Below are 26,765 nucleotides of genomic sequence, written 5' to 3' on the forward strand. Positions count from 1 at the left end.
TACCTATTATGCATTCACATTTAGGCGATGTCAAGCATAAACATGTTGTGCTATTCCACTGAGCAAATCCACCGGAGCAGCTGACAAGGTCAGGTACCTTCCTAAGGGGCATATTGATGGTGCTAAAATATACAGTAGACTGATTCTCATTCACCCATCCTAAAGAAAATGACCTCATGCAAATTAAAACTTGTAAATAAACGAAGAAAATCAGGTGCTGTAATCTGTCTGTACCAGCAAAGTTGCAGAGAGTGCTCTCAGCTGGAACAGTTGCCTAACAATCTTTGCGCCCCCGGTTTTTCATCTAAACTTCATTAGTGAGACGGCCTTTGTTTGTACGTAATTGTGGCAGCGGTCAAATATTGTGATTGTGAAATAATTAATCCGCTTTGTTGTGGCTTCGGCTGTCATTTCCCTTCATCAGGATTATACTTGAAAATATCAGGTCAACAGGGAACGAAAAAAGCACGTTTGAGTTTGTACTGGCATCAGAGAAAAACCACTTATCTACTTATTGATAATTTGTAAGGCAGTTTTATTCATGCAGAACTAAATTATTTTGATGTCATTTGTGTTTCGCACAAATTAAAATTTTTGCTTGTTTTCGTGATAGTTGTGGAATATCTTATAGGATGGCAATTAAATTCTATCTTGGAGCAAAACTAACAACTCATTTGTTTTGGTGAGTAACATTGAATACAAATCTAGCATACTTACAAGGAAGCTCAGTGGGCTACAGTTGAATTTGGACTCAGTTTAGCATTAAATTCCAAATAAATGTCAAGCTCTCCACCTGCACTCATCCACAGCGACATGGTGTTGCTGTTCAATAGTTCAGAAGTAATTTGACTACACGGTCAATAGTACCATGTCCACAGAAAGAAAAGAAAACTGGAAGTATTACTAGTGGTACTATAATGATGTTATGAAAGTGGGCCCAACCAAAAGGACTATTCACTCCATGATCATGAACAACAAGAACAATGAGTGTATTAGATATTTTACGTCTGGAAGCTTTACCTGCAGAGGAGGACCAAGTGACAGCTCCAGGATGCATGGTGGTCCAGTGGCAGTACTGTTGCCTCACAGCGTACGGTCCAAACTCTGGCTGGCACCTTTCTGAACACCTCCTCAAACAGTCTGAAAATATTAATGTTTGGTTAATTAGCTCTAAATTAGCCGTAGTTAAGGGCAGATAACGTGCTTTTGCTGCGTAGATTAAGTCAATATGTGACTTGCAGTCTACAAAGCACCTTAAGTGGTCAGTAAGATTGGAAGAGCGTTGTATAAACGTCAGTCCATGTTTTCCCTTTTAATGTTTCTTAAACTCTACACTTTCTCCCACTGTCACGAATAAGATGTTCTTTGGGGAAAGGCTCTTATGTAATGAGCCCTATCTAAATATCCGAGGAAAGATTTGCTCCAAAACTAGGCCAGTAAAATAATTACTCAGATGAATAAAAATGAAAAGAAATATGAGAGGGAAGAGAGAGAGGGGACTGGGGATAACACAAGAGCAGCGGCTGATGGGTTTGTTTGATATAAATTCAAAGTTATAAATAGATTTGAGAGTCACCCATTCTCTGCCCTTTATACACTCTGGGATTGAATTAATTTGGCTCAGAACATTACCCATGTTTGGATGTTTACCCTTTTTGTGTACCCTCCAGGCTTATAGCATTTTTTAAAAAAATTTTGGGGGGAGGTGTCTTTAAAGCAAATAGCCTCGTATGTCTTCACAAACCTGAATCTGGAAAGCGGTCTACACAGCTGCAACATGTGGACCGAGAGGATACCGCCAGAACACCACTAATCATGTCAGTAACCATGGTGATATGAATTCGAGCTGTACTGAGCATTCATCATCCTTTGAGCGCTCTCATCATCCTCCATATAATCTCTCTCTCACTCTCACGTTGTCCTCATTCACACTTTTAGGCTGTCTTTGGCTCATTTCCACCCACATACAGTAGAATGCTTTTCTTAATCAAACATCTGTTTTTTTAGGTCCAGGTCATAATTTGTTTGGGTTTTATGTTACCTTTAATCATATGTGTGACATTAACACATGCCATGTTGACAATAGGTTTTCTGTTATTCTTCCTTTAGGTACACCCTTTAGAGAAGGTCAGGAGAAAGATCTGAAGGCAGCCTTGAAGGGGACCGATCCCTCCATTCCTCTGGTGTTTGTCAGTGGAAACCATGACCTGGGTAACACCCCCACTCCCAGCACAGTGGAGCAGTATTGCAGGGAGTGGGGGGATGACTATTTCAGCTTCTGGGTAAGCAGACACAAACCATAATTAGTAGTAGCAGCCTGTAGCAGTGGTTGTAGGATGAATGGAATATTATATTGACGGGTACCTGCGAACAACATCTCTGCTCTCACAGGATTAAGAATAGCAAAGGACCAAAAACCCTGCACCTATTTTGGTGTGTGACATTAAATACGTTTTAGTATTTTCCTCAGCATGTATACCATGTATAGCTAATGTCATTTAGACTACTTTTGGGCATTTGACTTCCCTGTACTTTGATATTGCAGTTAAAAAATATATATGTATATCACGGTGTGGTCCAGTTTTTATGGTGGCCATTTAGACCTCTTTTACCAGAAGTTGTACAAGGGAGCTTTGTGACGATGCATATTTCAGTTATAGCAACTGTTTCTTGGTAACATAACAAACTTTGATGTGGTGCCATGGGCACACAGTTGGTAAACTTAAAAGGGATTACTAATTAGGATTGCAAAGGTTTTTTAGATTAGGCCTGCAAAGGGGAAACATAAGACCAGAATGCATAGTATATGGACAGTATATGGTTCCTTAAAGGCCTTGCAATTTGTCACATGGCTAATGAGTTTTATACATGTAGTTTAAAATGCATGTCAGAGGTATTTTGCTAAAATTCTGCATGGTTGGAGTGTTTTTGCCACACCGCATTCACCAACATTTTTATTTTCAGCAGTTAGGTTTTGGATAATCTATAGGAATATAATATTAAATTGGGTGTAGGGACGGCAGATGAAATGGGAAATAATTCAAGTTGTTGTTTTCCTCTCTTGTTTTCTTTTTCTCACACGTTTGCCGTCTCAGGTGGGCGGAGTTCTCTGCCTGGTTCTGAACTCCCAGCTGTTCTTCGACGCCTCGGCCTGCCCTGAGCTGAGGGAGGCTCAGGAGGCCTGGCTGGAGGCGCAGCTGAGCAGAGCATCCTCCTCCTCTTCTACGGTAGGATGGCATGACCCCAGCGTGATTGAGCCTTTTTAAGCCATGTGGGCACATCATTTGAATTTCTGTCTTTAGAGATCTTGTGATGTAACCATCGCTCACATCTGTCTCCGTTTAGGAACCTAAACCCAAACACATCCTGATATTTCAGCACATTCCCCTGTACCTAAAGAGTCCTGATGAAGAGGATGACTACTTCAACCTGCAAAGGACAGTCAGGCAAAAACTGCTGGACAGGTTCAAGAAAGCAGGTAGGAGATCAGAATACAGAAAAATTATGGGGGTTTTCTGATTTCCTCTGGTTAAAAATTGGCAGCCTAGTTCAGGTTTGGGCATTTGGTTAGAATTAGAAGTCGCAGAATAGATAAATCAATTTTACTATCTTAAACGTCAAGCATCTCTGGCTTCCACAGCTCTGAAATAAGAGCATTATTATTTTTTCTTTTCTTTTCTTTTAGAATAATGGATTTAGGCCAGTGTGAAGTGGTCTTAAGTTTCTTGTCTTAATACGCCTTAGCTGCTATTCCTATTAAACCTGTTCATTTTAAGCATATCTCACTGAAGCACAGTTAAGATCCCAGCCCAGAGGATTAATATGTCATTATCCAGCAGCCTCAGGAAGAGCTCTTGGCACACACACGCACACACACACACACACACAATGCAGACATAATTGAATTAATTATTCCATTCACTTCCTATAAGGAGAATAAATCCTTAATCAATCCATTGTTGTAAGCTTATAAGAGAACGATACAAAAGTAGTGGGCAAAAAAGAAAAAATAACCCTCCCTCAAGGACAACACGTCTTTAGGCAGAATCTCAGCGAAGGTGCGTCAGCCGGCTTTGCGCTGCTGACTGACAGCAGCCACCTCTCAGTGCCGAGCTTTTCAATCATGCATCAAGGTGACAGACGGTGGATGGTTTTAATTTCATTATCCATCCATTATTTCTGCACATATTTAACCATGTTGGCTCATCTTGGTCTGATGACCCTTCTCTCTCATAATTGATCTCTCCTCCAGGGCAACACTGCTTAAAATTTTAAAGGGCAGTCTCTACAAGCTTTTTCTTATCATGAGCAGGAGGGCGTTGCTGTAGAATGAGCTGGTGCCCTTTTTCTTACCCGCACTCTTGTGCCCTGCTAGCAATTATAAACATGGGCCACATACAGAGCAAGCGCTCCATGAACTACGAGCACGTAGATCCATACTGATAACAGACGTGCAGACGTGCTGATTTTTAAATATATGGTATGATTTTCTCAGGCGCTTAAGTGCGATGTGTGATACTCCTTTATTACAGCAAGGTAAGGAATACTCAGTATCCACGTTTCCTCTGACTCTTATCTATACATAACAATTAAGTCGATCTCTGCTCTAAACATATCTGTGAATGTGTTCTTTCTCCTGCTCACATGGAGAGATTTGATTTGATTTACTTTAGAAATATCCTTCATTTTGACATATTTATGAAGATTCTAAGTCATTCTGACTATAAGATAAGAAAACACATAGCCATGATATTATTTCTATTAGTTCTTGATAGATGTGCTAAAAATATAAGTCCTAACATTGGAATCAGAGGATTTAGCAAAAAGCAACTCTTTCATAATAGAAATGAGACAGTTATTGATGAAGAACACACTTTTTTCCATTTTGCTCTCCTCTAATCTCTCTCACTTTAACGGTCTCCTTCCTCCAAGAAGTGACTGATGCTGTAATGTCTGTACTTAGAGTCTGCTGGAGTCTGTCCTGCAGGCATGCTTGTAAAAGAGACTGACTGTGATCACTGAGGCTCCGTGTCAGTTTGTGATAGAGCTGCTACTGTGCATTTGTTTCATGGATACTGTAGTCATTAGGGTCACTACCAGGGCAGAAAATAACAGGCACTGGAAAGAGGACAGTGTCTAACTGAGCTCCAATTGTTCAGATGGCAAAATTTTCAACATTATCCCAGCTAAACATCAATATTACTGTTGTGAGCATGTTAGAAAGCTAATGTTAGCATTTACTGTGCATAGCTGTGCCTATAATAGTCTTGTTTTATATTTGATTGATGACTGGTGACCTGTCCAGGGTGCATCCCGCCTCTCGCCCTATGACAGCTGGGATAGGCTCCAGCCCCACATGACCCTGATAAGGGGAAGAGGGTGGATGGATGGATAGATTTAATATTTATCTGAACAAACTTTTAAATTGTTTGCTTAGTCCATTTTGTCTGGGTTCGGGTTGTGGAAGCAGCAGTCTAAGAGAGAAGCCCACACCTCTCTCCTGGGCCACCTTCTCCAGCTCTTCTGGTGGGGACAGTGAGTTGTTCCCTAGCCACAGATGGATGGACGGAAAAGCAAAACAATGTAGTATTATAGTGGTCCCTCGTTTTTAAAATTATTATGTTTTAAGGCTGTAAAACCCCTCACAACACTTTTTTTTTCTCAGACAGGCATGAACATTTTCATGCTTTTCTCTCTTGTTTAAACACTCTCAAAGTTCAAACCTTCGTAGAAAAATAAGTCCAGTATTATAGAATGAAACCAAAGATCAAACCCTGTTTTAGGTCCAGATCATGCGAATAGAGCAGCTGCGAGAGAATTCAACATTAATGAATCAATGGTACGGAAGTGGAAGTAGCAAGAAGAATGAGTTGAGTAAAGTTTGACTTACCTGACTGTTTTGTTTCGCTTAATGCACCTTATAGTCCGAAAAATACAATAACTTCTACTTTCCTTTAGCATGTCCAGAATCCCAACTTTTTGTGTGCAATGGTTAGCATCTTCCTCCGCCTTTTGGGTGCTACCACGGGTCCTTTAACTGTGCAAAACATTTCGCCAACATTGTTGTGTTTGTTGGGGAGAAAACTTACAAACATACAGTGCAGCACTTCAGAGTCGCACTGCTAGCGATTGAAGATTTATGTAAATTTCACAAGCTGAACACATTCTGTACTGTACAGGAGACACAGCACGAGATTGATTGACAATGGTCTATAGCCAATCGGGATGCAGAACACAATGCACTGTAAAAAAAAAAAAAAAAAGCATGCAAAATTGCACACACAAAAAAAATCGACGAAAGGTGAACCGCGTTATAGCAAGCGACTAAAATATTATTAATAAAATATTTAGTAGCATTTTGCGAACTTGATATTTCTGCCTCAAAATAAGTGAACTGTTGGAAATTTCCTGCAGGGCCAACAAATAATTAAACACCCCAGTGGAGCGAGTTCAAAATGGATATAAACAACTTTCAGATCATCACACTATATGATTAACACATACTAAAGAAAAAAAGAGAGCTTGGGAAACTGTGTTACTACTCTTCCTGTCTGTTAGTTCAGCGGTCCCCAACCCCCGGGCCTAGGACCAGTACCGGTCCGTGAGTCGTTTGGTACCGGGCGTTGAGGCTCAGGTGTGAAATGTATAGTTTTCAGGGTTTTTATCGGTTTCCAGCATTATTTTGTTATCATTTTTATTGTTAACTCGGTTTTCCTGGGTCTTTTCACGTGTGTTATGAATAAATCTTCTTTTTTTCGGTACCGGTACTAGTTTTATTTTGTTGTATTTATCTGCGACACCTTAAAGGCCAGTCCGTGAAAATATTGTCGGGCATAAACCGGTCCGTGGCGCAAAAAAGGTTGGAGACCGCTGTGTTAGTTGACGGGCCATGTTTCCTCTCTTGTGTGGTAAATTATGTCTCTTTTTGACGTAGATCTGCTATAACCAGTTTTTTCCCCCCTCTTTGTAGTGCGTTATTAACACATCTTACCCCTCCCCTTATGGTCTTTCCTTACTGCTACACTGTGTGATCTGAGGCTTCCAGATGTGCTTTGCACTCTGGTGATCATTACTGTCATAACAGTAAAGGGCAGCATCATTAACCTCAGGCACACACAAAAAACACACTTCTCTCCCGTGCCTCTCTCTCACTCTCTCTGAGGAATTTATACTGAGGTACAGCTCAGCTTTGACACAGAAAGCAGGGACGCCATTTTTCTTCTGAAATTTTCATTAAGTGAGCAGTTGGAAATGATGAGTTTCTTGCTAGAGCCAGCACTCGCTAGCTCTAGCAAGAAACTACCCCTGACTAGATAGCTTTGCCTTGGAAGACAGGCAAGCAGCTGAAGTATTGCACGTTTTATTTAGAGCTGAAAAACTTTTAATGAGTGAGGTTTGATTGTATTAGTAACACTTAAACTTTGCTGGAAAACTTGGATATTGTTAGTTAAGGTTATTCTTCTTGGGTGCTTGTTTCCAAGTTCATATTTGAGCCAAGTAGCGGTTTGGCAAGAATGAAGATGTTGACTTGGACAGCTTTTTCTCTCTCTCTTTCTCCGTTCTTGTAATTCTGAACTACAGACCTTGTAATAGAATCACTGGATGTTAGACAAAGGTCTCTTTGGCATCAGCTCACTCCTTAAAAGCACACATTGCTGTGTGTAGCAGATTTCTCCGACCACTCCAAAGGCGTCTTTTTGTGGCGTCTGCTGGGTTCAGCACTTGTGATGTTGTTATTGCTGCCGCTGTGTTTTCTGCAGCCCCCAAACCACTCAGTAGCATATGATGGAAAGAGCGATTATAGTCCCCTGCAGACAAAGAATCTCATTTAATAGATTTTAGAGCTTTTTGTCGTCTTTCTCCCCGCTTCGTCATCTCACAGAACATGTGTGCTGGCGGTTGTTGAGCAACTATTTTTTATTTTCGGCACAGTTTGTGTGTCTGTGCATGTGTGTGATTTATGCATATAAATTAGCGTGCAGTGGTTTGTTTTTCTATGCGTGACATATTGTACAGTAAGTATCTATACGTTATCTCAGCAGCACAGATGCACATGGGAAAGGTGCAGCACCAATTAGTCTTCTTCTGGCTCATCAGAGCGAGGACTTCCACACTGGGAACTGTTAAGTGCGTTCCAGCTCGTATTAATGATACCCTGTCTCAGTGATGACGCCCTCTGGACTAGTATTGAGAAATTCCTGTTTTTAATTGCATAAGCAATTACTATGGTTTGTGATTTTTACAGTGATTTGGTTAATATTAAATCATGCATTTAAATGTGAGCTCGCTCTCTCTATTTAATATGTTTGGAGTTTTGCAACATAGTCATTTCAAAAGTACAGATAAATTAAGTCTGGAGGTTTTTGTGGCTTTGGAGACTTTTCATTAAAATTATGAAACAAAACAAGTTGGACACACTGCTCTTTTGTTTTTATCTTCTATTATGGCATACCTGGTTGAACACCTTTTCACTATGATTTAGTTTCAGTTCATTGGTAGTAATTGGGCAAAACCTTAAAACTATAAGGCAACTCCTTTAGACTTAAGCCATAAAGGTTTCTGGACTGGTCATTGACCATCTGACAACCACCGGTCACTAGGGACAAATGTTAACCAGCGATTGGTTGCTGGAAATTGCTGCCAGCCACTTTAAATTCGATTGCTAAACCCCTATCAATGTAGGCCTAGAGACTAGTCAGTGGACCTCTTGGTAATCACTGGTCAAAAAAAGTTTGTATTCCAGCTGGCGAGTGGTTGCTGATCGCAAAAAGGTAAACGGTACTGTACATTTGCTTCAGTTGCTAGTAGGTTGCCACAGTTACCAGTAGTTTTCATCAAATATGCCAAGTTGACTGCAAACACTTGGCAGCTACTTGCCAAACTATGGTAAAACTGTGAAAAATGCACAACAAATCGGAACCGGAGAACACTAACCTTCTGAGTTTAAATGTTTAGACCTAACACTCTCTCCATTTGCATGAGTAGGGATGGGTATCGAAAACCGGTTCTTGTTGAGAACGATTCCCTTATCGATTCCAGTCGCCCCGAATGACGTCACCACGTTGCGGAGCGTCATTTACCTGGCAGGAAACATGGCGGCTCAAACGCTAAAAAGTTTGGTTATACTTTACGAGAACGGATGACAACAGGGCAACTTGCAATACTTGCAAAGTAGATATTTCATTTAAGGGAGGAAACACTATGAATATGCAAAAGCATTTGCTCACAAAACACACGATAACCTTAAATGAATGTCGTGTTTTTAATCCCGCTCTGGACTCGTGAATCTCAACCCAGCAGCAGCGGTAACGTTTGCACGTCCTCTCCCGTTAATACGGCAGGTAAATAATCAACTAACAGTGCATATTATGTTAGTGCGATCTGCCTTATTACAAAACCTGCCATTACTGTGCATTTAGGTGACCATGATGAGAGAGACAGAGTCTGGCTGGCTCAGATGCTGGCAGTTCTTGCTACAGTCTACTGTTAGCGTCTCCTTTCAGGCCAGGATAGACGAATGTCACCGAGCAGTGACTAAGTTTGTGGTAAAAGGCTTGCACCCATTTGCCACAGCAGATGCCCCCGATTTTCGGTAAGTGAATGTTTAATTGTAGGCAGGGACATTATTGGATATTCTTGTGTAATTGCTACAGAAGAATATTTATTTTATTATTTTACATTCACAATTTTTTTTCCTGGGGACCCTGTGACACCCCATTGAAGAGCCGTAGGTTGGATCTGTTAAGATCTCACTGTTGGGTTTGTAAGGCCATGTTACTCCTAAATTTCTATCTTGTTCAAAGAGAAGATATAAAACAAAGATCTAAGCTAATTGACCTTAGTGTTCTCCTTTTTTAAAAAAAAAAAAAATCGATAAGAGAATCGATAAAGAATCGAATCGTTAAACAGAATCGAAAATGGAATCGGAATCGTGAAAATCTTATCAATACCCATCCCTATGCATGAGATGTTCATATTTGGGATATCTGCTCACACAGCCAAGATACCAAAAACAGTGAAATATCTTAGAGTAGTCTGGAGCCTCAGCTTTTGGCTAATAAGCATTGCTTTGTGATCATTAGTAGAAGTTTTATATGCACATCATGTTTAGGACAAGCGGGGGCCTAAATACTTAATACCTTAATTTAACCTTACTGTTCATTTTGGACTAGTATGAGTGTGTTCACTGATGTCTGCATATCTGTATATCTTTAAGTGTGGTCTGTGTATCTGTACACTATGTCAAAGTACCTCACTTTTGCTTATTTTTCTTTCTTTTTTTCCTTTTTTCCACAGTACATAAATCCAGCGCAGACAGAATTAGATACTGCAAGTAGAGAAAGAAAGAGATGCAAAAATTGTAGGCTTTTACACTCATCGAGGATGTTGAATTTAGAGAAAACAGGTTTTACGCACACCCAGAAACTCCTCAGAGAAGATTGAATTCCCATCGCCGGGGTCTGTTGTCTACTTTTCAGCGGCAAGTGGAGTATCAAAATCCCAGCAGTGCTCTCAGCCTCGCCTCTCCTTATAGATGGAGTACTGTAATTAGATTTCTTTGCTCTCCTTCTTCTCTCTCCTCCTGCAAGGTTTATATTCTACATTAAGGATTAGCTCACTTACACACTGGGATGGATGAATGTACAGACACACTTCTCTGCTGCCTTTGTTCACCTCCAAACCTGTTTACGTGTAGAGGGGGGAAAAAATAACCCAACAAAATTAAAATACAGAATTTCATTGGAATTCCCAGCATTACTAGCGGCTGAAGAGTTGTACAGTAGGTAATTAGAAGCAAAGATAAACAGTGTACTGCTCTGCATAGCCCCTCTGTCTTTTTCTCTCTGTCTTTCACAGTCTCTCTCTTGCCGTTGGTTGTCTTTATCAGTAAGGGTTTTACTCTGTTCAAAAGTGAAGACACATTTATCACCCACTGGGAATTTGATAAGAGGGCACGGTTAAGCCTTTAACCCCATTGTTTTAATCATGAGCCTGAGTAATGCTCTGCCTTTTCTGTTTCTTGCTCTCTTAGTCTGTCTTTGTCTCTTTTTCTAACGCATCCAAAGGTGGAAGTTGTTAAGGATGTAGCACTGGGATTTCAGAATGAATACCAGGGCTGCATAGGTCAAGATGTATCATTTCAGGTACCACTGCACTGAAACAGAATCCAGGAAAGGTAGTGCTAATAGCATAGTGAATGGTAGAACTACTAATAAAGGGCAGACTCTTTTGACTGTTGTCAGTGGACATTTCAGCTAAAAATTGTGTTTAGCACTGATTATTTGTGCTGAGCTACCTTAGGCTTTCATGTCACCCCAGTGCTGCATGTGAAGCAGTGGGAAGTGAGTTCCCACTATTAAATTCCGTTCTTATGAATTCTTTTGGCGACAGAGAAAGACTGGACTCAGAGTGGTCAAGCTCATGAAATAATCTTTATTTTACATTTCCGGAAATGGAGACCTGAACACACGAACACACACGCTCAGGTCTGAATTCTTTACCAGCTAAATTCATATATATATTTCTGCACTGCGTCACACCGACACACAGATTACTTAGTTCCGCTTTTCTATACTTCCTGTTTCTGCACAAGACGTGCAGACTACTCTGTGACTTTTGGCCTACATTCTAACTCACAGGGGCGTTTTCCTACACTGGGCTCTATAAAACAATATAAATAGAAAATAAGCATTAAGAATATATGTTTATTTCGTAACATTTCCCCTTTTTAACTAAACAAATTAGTTAACCTAATTAACTGACTTCCTCAATAACTACTGTGAACTAAAAACAGATATAATTAGCTTTTTCTGGTAAAAGGTCCTAGATTATTTTTGTCAATGTTTGGAAAGAGCCTCTATAGAGTTAACCCATTTCCTTTTTAAAACTTACTCCTGGTTTCTTCTCCCCGTGGTAGAGCATATCCGGCCTGAACACTGTGTTTGGGCAATTTACATAACATAGAAATCCTACAAACTATTACTAAAGTCCCTCTCATTACTCTTCATTACTTTTATGCTCACATTATAACCTCTGTCTAACGAGCTTTTAATCTTCTATACAACCTAAACAACAAATTTTCTGAGAGGTTTCTCTGTGCTCTGTGCTTCTTTTAAGTTCCCCTTTCTGGTGGTTGGTTCCTGGATTCTCGTCAACCCCTCAGTGGTTTTGCTGTGGTTCTGGAATCTGCTCCTTCTTCTGTAAAGGACAGAAAACGCCTCAATAATCTAATATGTTCATCAATTGTTCTCTTAACTTTTCAAAGTTAGTTCAAAATATCTGTGCTTCTGTTCTGGGCTCTATCATCTCTGTATATATATATATATATATATATATATATATATATATATATATATATATATATATATATATATATATATATATATATATATATATATATATATATATATATATATATACAGTGGGGCAAAAAAGTATTTAGTCAGCCACCGATTGTGCAAGTTCCCCCACTTAAAATGATGACAGAGGTCAGTAATTTGCAACAGAGGTACACTTCAACTGTGACAGACAGAATGTGAAAAAAAAATCCATGAATTCACATGGTAGGATTTGTAAAGAATTTATTCGTAAATCAGGGTGGAAAATAAGTATTTGGTCAATAACAAAAATACAACTCAATACTTTGTAACATAACCTTTGTTGGCAATAACAGAGGTCAAACGTTTACTATAGGTCTTTACCAGGTTTGCACACACAGTAGCTGGTATTTTGGCCCATTCCTCCATGCAGATCTTCTCAAGAGCAGTGATGTTTTGGGGCTGTCGCCGAGCAACACGGACTTTCAACTCCCGCCACAGATTTTCTATGGGGTTGAGGTCTGGAGACTGGCTAGGCCACTCCAGGACTTTCAAATGCTTCTTACGGAGCCACTCCTTTGTTGCCCGGGCGGTGTGTTTTGGATCATTGTCATGTTGGAAGACCCAGCCTCGTTTCATCTTCAAAGTTCTCACTGATGGAAGGAGGTTTTGGCTCAAAATCTCACGATACTTGGCCCCATTCATTCTGTCCTTAACACGGATCAGTCGTCCTGTCCCCTTGGCAGAAAAACAGCCCCATAGCATGATGTTTCCACCCCCATGCTTCACAGTAGGTATGGTGTTCTTGGGATGCAACTCAGTATTCTTCTTCCTCCAAACACGACGAGTTGAGTTTATACCAAAAAGTTCTACTTTGGTTTCATCTGACCACATGACATTCTCCCAATCCTCTGCTGTATCATCCATGTGCTCTCTGGCAAACTTCAGACGGGCCTGGACATGCACTGGCTTCAGCAGCGGAACACGTCTGGCACTGCGGGATTTGATTCCCTGCCGTTGTAGTGTGTTACTGATGGTGACCTTTGTTACTTTGGTCCCAGCTCTCTGCAGGTCATTCACCAGGTCCCCCCGTGTGGTTCTGGGATCTTTGCTCACCGTTCTCATGATCATTTTGACCCCACGGGATGAGATCTTACGTGGAGCCCCAGATCGAGGGAGATTATCAGTGGTCTTGTATGTCTTCCATTTTCTGATGATTGCTCCCACAGTTGATTTTTTCACACCAAGCTGCTTGCCTATTGTAGATTCACTCTTCCCAGTCTGGTGCAGGTCTACAATTCTTTTCCTGGTGTCCTTCGAAAGCTCTTTGGTCTTGGCCATGGCGGAGTTTGGAGTCTGACTGGTTGAGGCTGTGGACAGGTGTCTTTTATACAGATGATGAGGTCAAACAGGTGCCATTCATACAGGTAACGAGTGGGGGACAGAAAAGCTTCTTACAGAAGACGTTACAGGTCTGTGAGAGCCAGGGATTTTCCTTGTTTGAGGTGACCAAATACTTATTTTCCACCCTGATTTACGAATAAATTCTTTACAAATCCTACCATGTGAATTCATGGATTTTTTTTTCACATTCTGTCTCTCACAGTTGAAGTGTACCTCTGTTGCAAATTACTGACCTCTGTCATCATTTTAAGTGGGGGAACTTGCACAATCGGTGGCTGACTAAATACTTTTTTGCCCCACTGTATAATCTTCAATATTATTTATGTGTGTAAGCGACACTGTTGATTTTATTAAACACACCCAGGGTAAGATATACACCATCACCATATCAGCATAAATCTCTGCTAGAAAGCACACTTCAAAATAGTTTTTGTCTATCAGGGTTTACGCCCCTTTTTGCTTCAAGCAGATAGATAACATGCAAAAGTTACAGTTAATGACAATCAACACAGTTATTTTTATTTTTTTTTTAACAAGCTTTAACACACTTAATGAGACATTTTCACAGCAGCAGATGCCTGCTGTCCAATTTTTTCATAATTATGACAATATGTACTTGAAATCGCATGTCTGGAAGGTATGGACGGTTGAACAAATAACGGCTGGCTGCGTCCACTGTTGGTAGCTGATTTTTTTTCAAGTTTGGGTTTTATTTTATTAAGTTATTGCTCTACCTCCTTGAGAATTGGCAGCATCAAAGTCTTTCAAGTGAGTCCTTTCATCAACCATTTAGCAATTCCTGCACCTAATCTGAAGCTGTCTGTGTTCGCCCTGTGATAGACTAGCTACCTATTAAGGGTGTGCCCTACCTTCCTTTTGCCCTAAGAGAGGTGGGATAGACTCCATCCCCACTGAATTGGGGCGAGTAGTTAATAGGGAATATGGATGCATGGGTGAATGCATGCACTTGGGACATAGAAACTGCACGTATAGACTCGGTCAAATCTGTTACAGGTTAAATTTGCCCCAAAAGCCATTTAAAACCCTTTTTGCCCAGCAGGTTATAATTTTATGTGCACAGTTTCAGTTCAGTTTAATTCAGTTTTATTTCTGTAGCGCAAACTTCCAAACACCGTCACCTTTAAGGGCTTTATTTGTCCGGTAATAACTCTACAATAATACAGTGAAACCCCAACTATCACACTTGGTGATAATGGGAGGAAAAACTGCACCAGCGCAGCAATGCAAAACAAGACGTTCTCTTGTTTTTTGGCTGTTGATTGGCTCTTGAGTGACGGGGGTAGGATAGATTCACAGAGGTTTGCCATCAGTTTCTAACCAGGATCGTTTGTCACACACATTGCATGTATAACAGCAATCGCTGATTAATGGTGACTGCGTGCCTCCAGTGTCACCAGTTCAAGTCTAGCCAGGTCTACACTCTCCTCTGTGGTTGTGTCAGGGAGGACACCTGGGAGCTTTAGCTGATGGTGTCCAATTGAAAATGTAGATACATCAGCAAACCCAAATGTCTTGTCTCTAATCGTGCTGTTCACCAAACCTTTGTTTATTCTCTTTCATTCACCACAAGATCTCTTCTTCCTTGCATGCGTTTGCGTGTTCTTTTTCTTGTTTTGTTTTAATCCCGTGCCAGTGTGTAGCTGGAGGACACAGGGCAGGGGATGCTTCCTGGTGACTAATGGCTGAGAGTGATTTATGAGGAACCAGAGCTGTAAGATGCTTCTCCATGCTACATCATTTTGTATCCCTCTGTCATGCAAATTATCAACAGCTTCTGTTTCATGATGAATTATTTCCCAGACCTGCACTTTAATGACAACCGCCCTTCAATACAAGCGCGCATGTTGGATGTTCACTCCTACGCATTGCCATTCTCACAGATGTGCAGATGACAGCTTTGTTCAGAACTACATTCGGAGTTTGTGTCAAAAGAGAACGAAGGAGAAATGGGAGAAAGGTTAGAAGAAAAATGATTCTCTTGGAGGTTTTAACCAATGGGAGGCGGTTTAGCGGCAAAATGGGAACTTGGCTCGCAATTAGCGAATCCAATCTTGTAACCTGCAAATCAGTGAACAAGAGATGAAAGGGAGATGATGGAAAGCAAGAAGGGGATGAAGAGGAGGAGAGATTGATAGAAAGATCATAAACATCAAACCTAATTAGTGTGCACTGATGTTTCTTTACCTCTTTTATTCCATTATTACGCGGTCAGGATCTTATTAACATTTTAAAAGCACAAGGCTCTTCAGAATATTCAGATGGATCTAACCAAATAAGTAGCTCAGGTGATTACAGCATAGACGAGTCATAGCACAAAATACAGTGCATATTGGAATTCCAGTCTCCTTCCTGTGCATTTTTCTGCAACCCCTGACTGGAATTCAATTTAACCCCCCTTCGAATTTGCATTCAATATGTTTTCATCACTCCGGCTGCTTTCTCTGAGCATTTTCTGCACAGTCCATCCCCCACCTCTCTGTCTCCCCCCGCCCTCCCCACACTCCCCACCTCCGTCTGTCAAACCAGAGTCCAGTCTCCACACGGGAGTCTTTATCACAAAGAAAAGCACAAAAGACGTAGTGCTGTTTGAAGACTGACAGGTAAATGGGATTTCCACAGAGACCGAGACAAGACTTGAAATTATCAGCACAAAGAGCCTGTGTTTTCATGAGGGCACCCACTTAGCAAGAGAAGGAAAGAATGCAGCAAAGCATGGCAAACAGACAAAAAAAAGTGGTGAAATTGGAACTAATGTTCCTATAGTAAATGCAATACTGCCATTTAACATCCTTTGAATACTTACTGCTCTTCCTGTCGCCATATAGCTTCACGGGAAACTCAAGACAATTCGACTGAGCACAGTTTTATGTTCTAATTGTGGCTGAATGGGTTTAGTGTGGTATTGTCAGTGGAAGAAGGAGGATTTTTGTTCCCAATATATCTCAATGCCTAGAGCCATGGCACCAGCTAAGGGTTTACATCCCACCAGGCCACCCACGCCAATTTAACTTCGAGGCACTTCGGATAACAATCAACAGAAGGTGATACGCAACTTTGATTGGAGTGAAAGGAAGTGGAATCAGTAGCGCATTGTATTTTGTCATTGTCAAATCAAGACCATTTTCTCAGAAGAGTGCCAGCTGTCATTATCCTGGAGACAGCAGTAGCCAACTGCAGTGTCTGTAAGTTCAAAAGCTCTCCAGTTTTTATTACAGCAGAGGATTGCGGCTCTTGTTTGCTATGGCGTCCCCATTCTGGTTGAAGGTGGACAATTCATGAAATCAACTGCTGTGTTATTTTTTTTAAGACTGCCTGTAAATTCGTTGCTGGAGATTTGAAACACTGTAGCTTCCATTTCTGGAGTATGTTTTCAGGCATTATGTGGAGCTCTTGTTTGGCCGTTGTAGAGACTATTCAATCTATCATTTTTATCTTTTTATCTGTGTAGGTTTGCAGTCATATAGGTCATGGTTGTCTCAAAAAATAAAAGAGAGATGGTTTCAGAAAGGATGAAAGGCTTTCTATGTCCACCTGGATAGGGCGTTATTAAACCTATAATAGTGGTGGCCTATGACACCATTATCAATTAAAATGCAATCGCAGCAGGTGGCACGTCTTCAAGAAAGTTATAAAGAAGTTAATTTACATTCAACTTAAAAGCACTTGAAATCAGCATGTAGGGTTGGTCAGACATGAATTAAAAACTGCTTGTCTTGTTGGCTTTGATCACTAAGAAAAAGGCATGTGAGGCAAGTTGTACAAGGGTAGTTCATGAACACTATTGCCTACCAAATCCACAAGTACACTAAGGTCTGAGGAGTGTAAATTTCATCATGGGACAGCAAGCATGAGCGTTCCTGCACATATCCATGTTCCTGCTTGACCGTGCAGACTCATCCACGGAGACTTTATTTTACAATTCAACAGCTACACATGCACCCCAGGCAATGAACTTCAAAGTTTAATAGGAATGACTAGTCGGTCATGGTTTCCCAGCTCTCCGTGGATGTGTCAGCGACAGAGTAGAATTAAGGTTTTAATCAGGACTGGTAGTTGAGACATAACACAGTCATAGTGGTAGAAGAAACTGTTGCCACATGTACACCATAGCCCTAAACTTTTCTCTCACGTATCCGACAGAGGAATATGCAAATGTCGGCAGTCAGATTGGACATTTGCCAGCTTTAACTTGTCAGTTTCCTAGTGTATCAAACCTCAGTTTGATGGCTGGTTGTACAGCTAATAGTTCAGTGCATTTACCCACTAATGGATGGGCATCGTGTGTGGTGCTTCCCGAAGCTTTATCCAAGTAGTCTCCTAAACTACACAGATTATTTACAGTAGTGTGAATATGTCTGAAGCAGACTATTTCCTGCTTCCAAAATTGTCTGAAGTTCAAATGTGAAAACAGCTTGATAGTCAGTGACTGAGTAAGTAAGTGGGTGAAGGAGGAATTCAGACAGGTTGTGTCAGGACAGAACTACTACTCACTACTGTGACTTACTGGTGATGTTCAGTTTATTGGTTAACATGTTTTATGCCAGTGGGATGAATGATTGGGTAACGAAGCAGAATGAATGGTTTATATGAAAGGAATCTTGTGAACTTTAAAGAATTTTAAATAAAAAAAGCTTAACTTTTCATCTAGCACTATTATCATTTCATAACCCAGCCTGCAAGTACAAAAATACAGAAAAAACAAACAAAACTTTTATTGGCAAATGTTAACTAGCATTTAGCTTGAAGCATGATATTTAGTGCCATTAATTGTTAATCATACCACAGAGAGTATTTCAACCAAGTTTTTAGTTGTATGTCTGAAAAAATCGATAATAGCACCATAGCTGTATGTCTAAATCGGTTTAAATGGTTGATATGACTGCAACTTCAGTACATTCTTGAAAAGCTGCTAACTTAGCTGTGAATTTGTGTCTCCACTACTAATTTCACTGCTGTTGCTGGTGCTAAATGGGAACGTCATGCCCTTCAACTCAATTCTGAAGTGGTTAAATTGTTTTTGTTTTTTTGCCCACCTTCCAGACATTCACTTTTTGACAGACAATTTCAAAGGTCAGCTTCATCCTCTGACTGCATTACAGAGACGTTTTGTCAACACCTTTATTCTATTTTTTTCCCAGTTATTTATCTTTTATTCATACAGACAGTCTTTTAGAGATTGAAGATGCTTTTATGTCTCAGACAGGCCATCTTTTTCTCTGAGTGTTTTTTAGCAAACAAGGGCCCGAGTGGAGTCTTTGACTTCTAAAACCACATAATGATACTTCTGTGAAAGGGGTACACTCAAACGAATTCGGGTCAGGGTAGGTGACTGGGGCTTATCTAAATTGTTTCTATGAAATTGGTTTTCCTCTGTGAAAGCCACTGGAACAATCCCACAGGGTAGGCTGATCCATTTCCAAAACATCCATATTTTCTATTGGACCACTTCACATCAAATCGCAGCTATAGGTGTAAATAGACTGCAGAGTCCTGGCCTGACGAGGTGGCTCTTCTGTGTTGTGCCATCCGCTTCGCCAAAGGTTGTTTGGTTTCCCCGATGTATAAATCCTGGCAATCCTCCTGGCACTTAACAGCATACACTATGTTACTCTGTTTGTGTCAGGGGACCCGATCCTTGGGGTGGACCAATTTTTGGCGGAGTGTGTTTTGGGGTTTAAAAGCCACAGAGACCCGGTGTTTAGAAAAAATGTGTCTCAACTGCTCCGATACTCCTGACACATATGGGATCACTACAGGTTTTTGCATGGGCAGCGGTTGTCCGTCTCTCCTGGATCGGCTGGAACTTTCTTTAGGCGCCTTTCTAGCTTTGACAAAAGTCCAGCTGGGATAACCAGATTTACTCAGGGCCTTCCTGATGTGATGGTGGTGGTCCTGGCCGCTGTGTCAGTGGGGATGGTGTTCGCTCTGTGTTGTAGCGTCCTGATGACACCCAGTTTGTGCTCCAGTGGATGATGAGAGTCAAACCTTAGATACTGATCCATATGTGTAGGTTTACGGTACACGTCAGCTTTTAGATGTCCCCCATTACTGATGGAAATCTCACAGTCTAAGAAGTCTAACCTGCCACTTTTCATATCCTCCCTGGTGAATTTGATGTGTCGGTCAACTGAGTCAATGTGATCCGTGAATTGTGGTACATCCTGAGATTTGATTTTCACCCAGGTGTCATCCACATATCTGAACCAGTGGCTTGGTGGTGTTCCAGGGTAGGATAGCAAAGCCCTCTTTTCCACTTCTTCCATGTACAAATTGGCCACGATGGGTGAAACTGGGGAGCCCATGGCACACCCGTGTTTCTGCCTGTAGAACTGACCCTTGTATGTGAAGTAGGTGGAATGAAGACACAGTTCGAAAAGCAAACACACTTGGTCGATGCTGAGAGTGGTCCTGTTGCTGAGGTTGGTGTCATCCTGTAATCTCTTACGGACTACCTCCAACGCTTCCGTGACTGGGATGCAAGTGAAGAGAGATGTAACGTCGTACGAGACCATGGTTTCATCTGCCTCCATAATGACATCTCTCACCTTCTCAACAAAATCCAGGGTGTTCTGGATGTGGTGTTCAGAGCTGCCCACCAACACCAGGTTGAGGATCGAAGCCAGAAACTTGGAGATGTTATAGGTGACAGAGTCGATCATGCAGACAATCGGTCATAAAGGTGCACCCTGTCCAGATAAACAGAATCAACTTTTGGAGATTTACTTTCCTGGATGATTGGGAATGCATCAAGACGTTTTAACCCACTTTTCAGAATCAGAATCAGAATACTTTATTAATCCCGAAGGAAATTAGGGTTACAGCAGGCAGCACGCTAATGGCGCATGCGCACTTACAAAGGAACCTTCTGACCAACTTTACCCAAACATCACATTGGGGAGACATGTCAGAAAGGTAGGCTGATAGGAAAAAAACAACGAAAATACATAACATGAGGTAAGAGGAGGAGAAAAAAAACTCCACTCAGACTGAGCTCCTAGTGGGAGAACAGTTTGATAACAGAAAAAACACCTCAGCACAAAAAGCACATGACTATCAATACACCATAGAAACACAAGACAAGCAACAGGGGCGGGTAAAGGGTAAGAGAGAGCCGGTGTAGACAGCGCATCCGGTCCTGCAGCATGTCTGCGCTGGTCCAGTCGACTGCCATCTTCCCCGGTAGGGCACAAGCATCGAAGGCGTTTGGAAAGGGAGGGGGGATCAGTGTGTGCATATCAGTGTATGTGTGTGTGTGTGTGTGTCCAGAGTTCAGCTGAGACAGTGTCCTTCAATCCCAGCGGGCAGCCTTGTTGGGGTTTGAACAGCCGGTTCCGCAAGGTTTGGCAAGGACTGCCTAAAGGTTGTACGTCAGTATGAGCAAACAGCATGTAAGATGGCGGACTACAGGAACCACCTGAGATTCAGCCTCAGATGCCGACAAAACAGGAGTACTCCTAAGAGTCTGCAAATCAGCTGGGCAACAAAAATCCTCCAAAAGGCACACCATCAGTTGCTTAATGAACGTGTGAGGCAAACAAATTTTACCATCGACATGGTAAAATCTCGAGAGGAGCGGATCCGACAGAGACTGACAATGGTTTTAGATAAGAATAATAAAACTGTGTTAAATAATTGATATGTCACCACAAATGCAACACTAAAAAAAGCAGAGTGTAATAATAAGGAGCGATAATCTAAAATGAAGCACACTTGGGAAGCTTTAGGGTTAGGAGTAAAATTGGGCTTTGGCACAGAGCAAATGTGAGTAGGACCTTAAAGTCAATCATTTCTAATAGAAAAATAGAAAAGAAAATACTATTCATAAATATAAATGGGGTAGTCTGCATTTACATAATCCAGCAAGTTGATGCATTCTTATAAAGTTAAAATGACAAATACAAATACATAGGAGTCGGCACCGGTTTGTGGCAGCTATCATGTTTCCTCACCATATTTGAATAAAGTGGCGGGGAAAGACATCTCCTTTGACTAATTGTGTTATGTCTGTGGCCACATATGTAGTACACCAAAAGCTGGAGGAGAAGAGAAGTTATGAGTGTTTGCATGCTGTTGAGGTACATTTACATTCGTGTCTGCACCTTCACACTCAAGATATGAAGGATCATACCTGTGTTTTATCATCTCAGATGGGATTGATTCCCTTCACCAAAGAAATTGGCATCTTAATAAAAATCTCATTCTCTTCCTTCTACACCTCAAGCCTCATCTCCAAAAATGAAGTCAGGCCTATAATACACAAAAACCTGCAGACATCTGCTCATTTATTCCAGATATTGTTAGAATGACTTATTGTCAGCAGATTAGACACGTGACCCTCCCGTCTCCAGATAGCTGACAACAACAGCTGTTTATAAGCTAATATTGTGCCAACTAATGTTAGGCTTGAGTTTTCTAAAAATCACAGTTTCCCTCTGATAAACAGTTTGATTACATTCTCACATCTTTTGAGCGTTTATTCATTAAGCATTAGAGCAAACAGTGTCCAGATCCACTTCAAGGATAATGTCTGTGAAGGTTCTCAGTCATCCAGGTCATCGTAGTCAAAGGAGCTTGCAAAGAAAAGCGTCTGGACTTCTTTAAGTTGCTTGAAGACGTTTCACCTCTCATCCGAGAAGCTTCTTCAGTTCTAAGGTCAAATGGTGGGGAGTCCCAGATTTAAACCTAGTGGGAGTATCCCCCCACAGAGGGACAAAAGGAAAGAGTTCGGGTTTGAGGTTAATCGAAACAAAAGTCAAATGTTATTCAACTGATTCTTCTTGCTTCCTCCACTTCCGTGCCATTGATTCATTAATGTTGAATTCTCTCGCAGCTTCCTCGTATTGTTCATGGATTATCTCAGGTGTTCTCCTGACTGAAGTTTGGTCCATTTACAGCATCCTGCCATGTGATTGCATTTCTCACTAACCATCGGAAACCCTCGCGTTAACTTTTATCGAGTGGAAGAAAGTTAGCGTTTTGGACCCAGATTACTCCGAGTCCAAGAGGGTCCTGACTACGGTAGCCGTAATGCTCCGACAATCCATCAAGCGGTGCGGCTTCGTAGCTTTCCAAAGTTGTACTAGAACATTTTTTGACAGATTTTTTAGTTCCGTGTACCACATACAATCAGTTCAAGGTCAGTAAGCACAACCAGAATTCATACATAAGGCGCACCGGATTATAAGGCGCTCTGTCGATTTTAAGCGTGCCTTTATAGTGCGGAAAATACGGTACAATGTAACATAAATCAGTCATCTAACTTTTACTAAGGTTTAATGCCTCTACAACGGTCTTACTATAGCTTTTGTAAAAAATGGCTTTTCTAATAGTAATGTGGACTACAGAACATCACTATATTAATATATCACAAATGTTTCACATACATGTGAAGGAAGCGCACTGCTGCTGCGTGGTGTTTTGCGGCATGTGTGGGATGCGGATCATCAGCGATGTGGCGACAGAACTCAGACGCACTGACACATGTACATATGCACACTTACACGCTCCCACGCACTTTATTCAGCAGCATTAATCATGGTATCTTTGGAAGTTTCAGAGGAGGTTCAGAGAAACCATTTCAGCTTCAAAAAGATTTTTTTTTTTTCTTCCCTGCTTTCTCCCGCTGGTTCATTCGTCATTATTATTACAGGATTAATCCTCGTCTCTCACTTCTTCACTATTGCCGTCTTAGCGTCTTCCTCCCACCATCTCATCTTTCTGAGGTCTTTTTTTTCTGAGGCGATGAAGAAGTCGCATCTCTCATGTGGATACTGTAGCAAATCCAGAATTTCCACAGTCGGCCTCGATAACTGAGTCATCAGGTGATGCAATCAAACATTTCCCCTGGTTCACACTTCTGTCACTTCTTCGCTTTGTTGTCATTCACGGGGTCTGAATAAATGTAGATGAACTGTATAATTTCTTGTGGGATAGATATAAAAACACTAGCATGGGAAGCCTTCAGCACAGAGCACACACATACTGATAATCATACAGAATAATGAGTACATGCTTTGCCCTACAGTCAGAGAGGACATTTATGGCCTTTCAGCTCTTATGTAAAACGCATTAAATAAAATAACAAGGACACACATTTGCAAACACAGGACTAGACAGTTCTGAGCCTGCTCAGTTAGTCGGTCACCTGGAGAAGTGGCAAGGTTACATGAAGGCTGGTATTCCTGGGCACACAGATATACACACATTCAATGAATCTGTGTGGTCCATGACGATGTAGCTGCAGGCCCACCCACAAGTCACTGAAGGGTTGGACACACACGACGCTGCTCCAGGTTTTTATTGGAAATGAATTTAGCCCAGGCATACACCCATACAAGCCTTAAATCATCCATTCTCATCTACGGCAGATTAATTATTTAATGGTCCATCATGTGCAACCGCTGTCCTCTCACAGCTCCGAATATTAATACAAATTTAGGTCACATTTGTATTCCGCTGCTGTTTGATTATGCAGAATGGCGGACTTGATGATTCAGGGCAATTTCACGGTGCCGACATCGAAGTAGTATCAGCGGTGGATACACGAGAGCTTTCTGGGAGGGATCTTCCTTGTCTTTGTTGTGCAGATTTCTGAGACAGACCGATGTCTTTCTCATGAACAGGCTGAAATTTATCCTCTTTTGTTGCCAGTTTTCATTATTTTTTTGGCCGGGTGTCTCTCCAGAAATGAGGCAGCGAGCAGCCAGACTTCCCTCCATGGAAACACTTGCCATTGGAAAATAGAGCAGCTCGCGTTTTCTGCCAAAAGGCGGCTGTAAACTAATTTCAACCCTCCCTCTCACCTACACGTACGTGTGCAACTTGCAAACACAAGTACATTTAGCTCCAGAAAATTAATTCAGGGGTTTGAACACAAGTGTTGAGTGAAACATTCAGGATTTACAACCATCGTTTTTGTCACAGTCCCCCATTTTAAAGTTTAATTTCCCCTATTAACTTGACCACAAATTAGTTTTAAGTACTTTGAGGCTTCTTCGCAGGCAACTAGTTTTGTGTCACTTAGCAAAATGTGATGAAGTGATTGATTTGACCCTGACAGAATGTTTCCTGCAACTCCTGTGTTGCTTTCGCAGTATGCTTTGGATCACTGTGCACCGTTACTAGGGAGCATCTCCAATCACCTTAGCTGCGTTTGCTTAATCTGAGCAGACGGTATAACTCTAAAGCTGCTTGTGTCCTTGGAAACAGTTTTTATAGTTTGTACCACATCATCGATTATAAACTTTTGACAGATTCCCTTTGGAAACCACAAATACCAAAGTCGTCACACTTGCTTCTCAGTGTTTTACAGATGACGATATATGGTTGTCATTGTAAGCCATTCCATGGAGTCTTCATACTTTCCTTGATCCTTGATCTCAGGCTGCTGTCACATACATCTAGAGACTGATTGGTGACTGGTTGGCATGGGCAGCATCTAATATGTCCTTTCTGAGCTCCATGTTGTGATCATTTGTGATCATACGCCCCTGTGTTCGTTCACGGCCATCCAGCATTTTGTTTTCTTAGAATGTACTGAATTGTTAATGTGACCACTCCTAATCTTCTCTGCTTTCTCTGGTGGATTTCTGTTGTTTTTTTTAAGCCTAATGATAGACTTTTTCACTTGTACTGAGAGCAGATTTCAAATGTAAATACTACATTTGGGATCCACTTACAACCTTTTACCAGTTTTTGAATCAATAATCCAATTACCGCTGGTCTCCTGACCAAAAATAATTACTTTAAGCTCATGTTAAGCCAGTATTCTTTATTCGTTATAGAACTGTAGCTTAAATATTTTTGGAAATGTCTAAAAATTTGGGGACCTACTGTATTGGACCGTTTTATATCCTAATATTAAAGCATTAATCCAGTGACAAGCGTCACCTTATCTTTTCTTATCTAAAATTCTCCCCCTCAAATTCACATTCTGACCTTGTGTTTACCCCTTGCTCAAGTGAAAATTGGCCAGAAATGAGAGGAGCTTGCTTAAAAGTCCAATTGTTTCTCCCCACAAACGAGAAACAAATTTGTAGACAAATACAACCTTCACACAGAAAAACAACTTATCTTGCACCCCTCATTCAAACTGAGGCTTGTTTGGCATGCCATTTTAAGTGTGCATTCATTTCAACTGAAGTGACACAGCATGACTGCCGCAGGGCCAAGCCAAACCCTCACCATTCTATATAATGATGCTGTTTGTAATTGAAATCAAATTGAAAATCGTAACCACCTTAATGAAAGTTTCCTATGTGACAAGTGGAAGCTTCCACAGTTTGCTTTTCCGTCTGTTCCTTTCTCTCATTTCCTTCCTCCCTTTGTAAATTTCCAGTTTTGAGTCTTTACATCATATCATATTTTTCCTTTTTTGCCCCTTTTTTTCCTGCTGTACATCACTGATTCTTTACCCAATTTATCTCACCTTTTAGATTATTCTGCTTTTATTCCCTTGCTTTTTTGTTTGTTTGTTTGATCATGTAACTAAAGGGGATGATCGCAGAATTTTGTCGTTGGTTAAGAAAAATCTATTCACAATAACTAGCCAAGAGACACTGTCAGAAATGCAAATACAAAGGGTTTATATCTAGGTGCAAACCACTGGTTACACTCAAGAACAAGAAGACTAGATCAAATGTTTCCAGAAAACACACGAAAGAGCCTCCACAGTCCTGAAAAAAATCAGCTAGCACTGCACTATGAACGCATACTGCAAAAGCAACCCAAAGAGTTTATGAAGGCCAAGTCATTCGCATGATTTCAACGCAATAGAGCATCTTTTTCAGTTATTAAAAACAAAACTGAATGTAGAAAGACCCAGAAACAAGCAGCAACTGAAGGCATCTGCAGCACACAGGCCAGAGAGGAAACTAAAAAAAGGAGCAAGCAATCAGTCAAGAGGTGTTGCTAAGTGGTATATAAAATACAATGCTGGGAAGCTATTAAACAGTGACTTTTTAAAAAATAAAAATAAATATCATAGACCTAAATGATGCCACCCTATTCCTGCCTTTTCAGTGA

General features: G+C 41.0%; 1 protein-coding gene across 1 annotated transcript in view; it reads left to right on the plus strand.

The window, feature by feature from the left end:
* cpped1 (calcineurin-like phosphoesterase domain containing 1) overlaps positions 1-26,765 on the plus strand; it is a 54,613-nt gene that overhangs the window by 24,220 nt on the left and 3,628 nt on the right. Inside the window, exons 3-5 of the mRNA XM_006800893.3 lie at positions 2,110-2,282; positions 3,096-3,227; positions 3,346-3,478. Of these exons, the coding sequence (XP_006800956.1) occupies positions 2,110-2,282; positions 3,096-3,227; positions 3,346-3,478 (438 nt within the window). The remainder of the gene's footprint in view (positions 1-2,109; positions 2,283-3,095; positions 3,228-3,345; positions 3,479-26,765) is intronic.

Source organism: Neolamprologus brichardi, chromosome 8 (assembly GCF_056152115.1).
Source record: "Neolamprologus brichardi isolate AB-2024 chromosome 8, ASM5615211v1, whole genome shotgun sequence".
Lineage (NCBI taxonomy): Eukaryota > Metazoa > Chordata > Actinopteri > Cichliformes > Cichlidae > Neolamprologus > Neolamprologus brichardi.